This window comes from Nansenia antarctica, assembly GCF_963989245.1.
Source record: "Nansenia antarctica genome assembly, chromosome: 6".
Taxonomy (NCBI): domain Eukaryota; kingdom Metazoa; phylum Chordata; class Actinopteri; order Argentiniformes; family Microstomatidae; genus Nansenia; species Nansenia antarctica.
In genome coordinates this window covers 17,108,648-17,114,249 of record NC_137676.1, presented here as the reverse complement: position 1 = coordinate 17,114,249, position 5,602 = coordinate 17,108,648, and the positions used below count along the sequence as shown (strand labels likewise).

Sequence of the window (5,602 nt, the reverse complement as noted above, 5' to 3'; positions counted from 1 at the left end):
ATGCTTTTAAATGTACAATAGACCCACGTTCCAGGAAATGTGCATTTACTTACAGGATGTTATTGTGTTTCTCAATACACACACATACCTCTTACAACATTATTTACAACAAATTGAATTTGTTACTCATTTCCTCTCTGGTAATGCCATTCATAAACTCTCCTGGATGCCGAACTCACTGCTCACGGCAGAACATTATGTACCAAGAAAAGTATTTGACCTGATTTTCCTACATTTACACCATTCATCATACTGTAGATGCACACCATGCCGTTCCTTATCAGGGCAGATCTGAGGCCAGCCCAAGTTACGCCTCTGCACTCTCTGGGGAACACACTAGGTGGAAAGGCATGCATGTGGGTGGAAGAAGAACACAGGTGTTGGCTTACTGTGTGGGTGTGTGGGTGTGTATAATATGTGTGTGTCTGTGTGTGTGTGTGTGTGTGTGTGTGTGTGTGTGTGTGTGTGTGTGTGTGTGTGTGTGTGTGCAGGTTCAGCCCCTGCTCCTCCTCCATTCTGCTTTAATCCTGCGAGTGCTGCACATCTGTGTCTCTCCTACTCACGTGCACAGACAGATGAGCTGCATGGCTGAGTTCCCACTAGTACATGCTCACATAGGACATACACTCTTGCTCACACACACAGACACACACATCATTGGAGGTCCTGAGGATCTCTGGTATGACCTGCATGTAGAAGCAGTGTTTCTGAGGCTTAGGTTAAGCATCAAATTAATTAAATATGAACAGGAAACTGTGCAAAGAGATGGCTATCAGAGTTGAGAGAGGTCCCTCGAGGACAGGGGTTGTAAATGGGAATGGAAAGTGAATGGACTTAACCTCCACCTTAAGTGTGGAATCTCAGATCATTATTCGGGACTTGGGAGACAGTATAATGACGATAAATGAAAAACGACTAGTTTTTTTGGTACTGTAGCCTATGCAATGCCCTAAAGCTGTGGATGGGGGTGATTGGCCAGCACCAGCTTTAATCAAAGGAGCAAAAGGGTTACAATACATTATTTTGAACATTACAAAGGTGTATAATAATTTAAAAAAGAAAAATGAATGAATGAATGAATGGTCTTTATTGTCATTAATATAGTACAGGTACCAAACAACGACATTTGGGAGGGGGGGCTCCCCTGGTGCTAGGAAAAAAATACTAAAAACAAGAAGGGAAAAGAGCTGGTTTACATAAATAAAGGCTATGTACACTATCCACTATACTATACTATACAAATAAAACACTGTGCTGTACTCTATGCTATGCTATAAATATCCTAACATTTCCTATCTCTGAACCTTATGTACCGAGGGTTGTCATATTGCACATAGTATTATTGCACATTCAAAAATTATTGCACATTCAAAAAGCATTGTCTCTAATTATGGACACATGTCAGGAAAACTAAAATCACACTGTGTCCATTAGGTTATTACACAGTAATAGAGCTGGATTCTGATAACCAAACTTGGAAATCTCCTTCTATGTCTTTAAATCCTGCTGCAAATAACTCCTCCCTCAGTCCCTCCTCAGTTTATCTGCTGTCAACTCCGATATTCTCTGCATAGGAATGCGAAAACGTGCTTTACAAGTAGCCTACAGTGTGAGTCTATACGCTGTCACAGTGTTGAATAGTTGAAGTGGATGGTGTTACTATCAAAATAGTTCAATAGCCTTGCGTTTCATTGCCTTGGTGTGTGGTTATTTAAGTGGTGAAAAGCCTGGACAATAACTGGACATACAGCGAGAGATAAATCAACGCTCCCGCTCAAAAAGAAAACCGAGAGTGATAGAAGTCAAGATTATCGCAACATTGTAGCGCTGGATATGGAAGCTTAAACGCTTTTGCAGTTTTCTCTGTTTGGTGAAAGTTACTCGTCGCTATAGATAGCAATGTAGCAGCGTTTGTGTCAGGCTATTACTTACTTTGCATGAAGGGTTAGGTAACATGATATTGAGTTCGATATGACTCGTGTTACGCCGAGCAAAAGCGTGGAATGGCTGCAAGTGGAGCTGTGCGCCGGAGGGAGTTCGGAGCTGCTGCTGTTGGACTGCCGCTCGCACGAGCTGTACGAGTCGTCCCACGTCGAGACGGCCATGAACCTGGCCATCCCGGGCCTGATGCTGCGGAGGTTTAAGAAGGGCAACATACCCATCAGGACCATCATCCCCAACCACGAAGACAAGGAGAAGTTTGTGAGACGGTGTATGACGGATACGGTCATTCTGTATGATGAAAAATGCACTTTGGACTGGCAGAATGAGAGCGGATCTACGTCTACGGGCTCGGTTCTGGGGCTGCTTCTCCAAAAGCTATGGGACGATGGGTGTAAAGCTTATTACCTGGAAGGCAAGTGATAATAAACAGACGATATTGATGTCAAACTTGCCTGGAGCTTTGTGTGTATGTTTAAAAGTACCGTATGCATGCTCTGTATAAACGTAAAGTATAGACTTTAGACACTACTTTGAATGTAATATAGGTTTTCCTGAAGAAATATTGGGGTTTGAAGACCATCTGTGGGTCTTTCAAAGTTTGAGAAGGAGTCAGTGTGAGATTGTCAATTAAAATTCCAAAATGGCTGCGGCATGTTTTGCTATGAGCAGGAAAAAGAGGCATGCATTTCATCAATGGTCTCCTCGAGAGGACTTGTTATTGTCCAACAGTTCTCAGAAAGTCAGTGCATTTTAAAATGACATTAAGAAGTGGAAGGACTGTATTGATTGCATTCTTAACTACATGGTTTTTCCAATCACTTTAATTTACTGTTCACTGTAGTCATAAACAAATATAAGCATAGTGCCTCTTCATAACTTACTGAATTCATGATGTTATTGACTTAAGCGAAACTAAAATAGCTCCACAATCTGTGTATTTGTTATACTTTCAAGTTCAGGACGCTTATGTTTGCTTAGCTGAGAAACAAAACAACAACATTGTTTGTGTAACTCTGCATCACCCTCTGATCTCTTTTTCCAGGTGGATTTGTCAAGTTCCACACAGAGTACCCAGAGCACTGTGAGACCCTGCTGGACAGTTCCTGCCCCAGCTCCTCACCCCCGCTGTCCGTCCTGGGGTTCGGGAGTCTCCGGATCAGCTCCGACTGCTCTGACGGGGAGTCGGACCGCGAGCCCAGCAGCGCCACGGAATCTGAGGAGAGCCCCCTACCCAGCAACCAGCCTGCCTTCCCAGTCCAGATTCTCCCCTACCTTTACTTGGGCTGTGCTAAAGACTCCACCAACCTGGATGTGCTGGGCCAGTACAACATCAAATACATCCTGAACGTCACGCCCAACCTGCCCAACATGTTTGAGCACGAGGGCCACTTCAGGTACAAGCAGATCCCCATCTCAGACCACTGGAGCCAGAACCTGTCCCAGTTCTTTCCTGAGGCCATATCGTTCATCGGTGAGTGGTGCACTGATGTGGCATACAGCATATGAACAAACACGCAGAGTACCAAAGGCTGCTACTTCAGGAAGAATGAAAGATGCTCTGTACTTGTGAATGGGGGCCTTTATGACACAAAGGGACTCTTTCTCATCTTCTGTGTGTTTGTTGATTTTTTGGTGGAAAATGCTTTGTGTCTGATTTGAATCATTACTTCCCTCTGTGTATGCTATAATTAGGCGCATTACTCACAACTAAAATCCTGTTGGAGACTATTTTACCTTTCATTTTCATTTTCAGCTCTGGGTGTGAATGTTCATCTTCTAGCTACTCCCTATCTATGGGACATTTTCTTTTCAGAAAAGCTCTGAAGTTACTTAATCCCTAGACTAGATGATCTTCTGAGCACAGATCTAGAGCAACACCCTGGATCATTCCGTCTTCATTCACTGACATCAAACATTCTCCAACATACAAACAATACTTCCAAACTGTCATGCGAAAACCCACAGCTGCAACTGTAACCTTTTAGGTGTATGTTTGTATGGGTGGTCATGGTTGCAAATGTGTTATGCACTAGCTTACAGTGGGGGTTAGTGGTAGAGGAAGGAAACATGTCTTCCACTCCCTGTGGTTGTGTTTGGTTATCAGGTCAGCAGTTTGTCTCTTAACATATCCTGGTTGTGGCGCAGGGCGTTTGCGGATACTTGTTTGCCTTCTTCGATTCGGGAGTTTGAAGGAGATATTTGATCTGCTCTTGTATTGTATTATAGTGGATGTTTACCTTATCGAAACAAACCTCAAAGGCACCACATACACCACATGTAGGCTGACAGGAACAGGAGTTACTTGTGAAACTGCCGTATCAGCCGTCTGCATATAGAAAGCTCATCAGGAAGGGGAAGTGAACACGGTCTGTGTGGCACATAGCCTTGGGTAATGCTAATGGCGTTGGGGTGTCACATAAAGTTATCTTAAATAATATATACAAAACTCAACAACAACAACATCAATAATGAAGGAAATAGGAAGTATATATCAGGGTGATTTCTTCGTAGATCGTGGTGGATTCCAGTTCTCTTATCGTCTTCCTGAAAATGAAACCAGGTTTTTATTAAACGACACCCATTGACCTTTCATTTCTCATTTGTGACTTAATGTGAAAACAGGAACAAAGCCTATAGGGTGGCACTTCAGTGTACAGGCTTACATTGATTGAAATAGCAGTAACACACCATTTGGCTCATCAAATGAACCCTGTCAAACGTTCTAATGTTGAGTTCTCAGTGTGTTGATTGTACAACAACTACTCTTGTTTTACCAATGTTTCCCATTAATTAGGCCTACCTAAACTGTGGCGGACGTGAGCGACGCAATCTTTGGGATTCGCATTACTACATCTGCTGTAGGCCCATACTTTAGAGGGTCCGAGGTCCCACCCACCAGTCTCACAAAATCCTGTGGGAAACAGTGTTTACTCATCCCTTACACACGTCTTACTTGTCTTGTCTCTTCCTGTAGATGAGGCCCGTTCTAAGCAGTGTGGGATCCTGGTCCACTGCCTAGCTGGCATCAGTCGTTCGGTCACAGTGACCGTGGCCTACCTGATGCAGAGGCTCAACCTTTCCCTCAACGACGCCTACGACTTCGTCAAGAGGAAGAAGTCCAACATCTCCCCAAACTTCAACTTCATGGGCCAGCTGCTGGACTTTGAGAGGACCTTAGGGAAGCACAGCCCGTGTGACAACCGCACATCCAACGAGCAGCTGTACTTCACCACGCCAACCAATCACAACGTATTCCAGCTGGACACGCTGGAGTCGACATGAGGACAGAAAGAGGGGGATTGGCGTCCATGTTGTTGCTCTGTATCTCTGTGGCATTTTGAGCCTGTCAGGTGCCAACCCGGTTTTAAGTCAGTGAGAGACATCTGGAAATGCAGCTCCAAGAGATTCACCATGCCAGGCGAGTGATCCAAGTATGGATATTTATTTTTAAAAAGCTGATGCACCCAGTGTTTCCTCCGCGCGTGCACGCGCATAAAACGCGCACTGGCGCTCAAAACAAAGACGTAGTTTCACCAAAAACTAGAGGGTGGCAACAATTATAATTTCTTAAATAGCGGTTAAGTCATTAAAGCCGAGCAGGTGATTTTATATAGAAGGTGATCAAATACCAATATATCCTACAGCCAGTGGTGTCGTC

At 44.0% G+C, this 5,602-nt stretch overlaps 1 protein-coding gene across 1 annotated transcript; it reads left to right on the top strand.

The window, feature by feature from the left end:
* Positions 1-1,860: 1,860 nt before the first annotated feature.
* LOC308161305 (dual specificity protein phosphatase 7-like) lies at positions 1,861-5,226 on the top strand (the record flags this gene model as incomplete). Its single annotated transcript, XM_080535304.1, has 3 exons — positions 1,861-2,356; positions 2,987-3,415; positions 4,919-5,226. Exons 1-3 carry the CDS (start codon positions 1,972-1,974, stop codon positions 5,224-5,226), a joined length of 1,122 nt encoding a protein of 373 aa, XP_080391430.1. The 5' UTR covers positions 1,861-1,971.
* Positions 5,227-5,602: the final 376 nt, after the last annotated feature.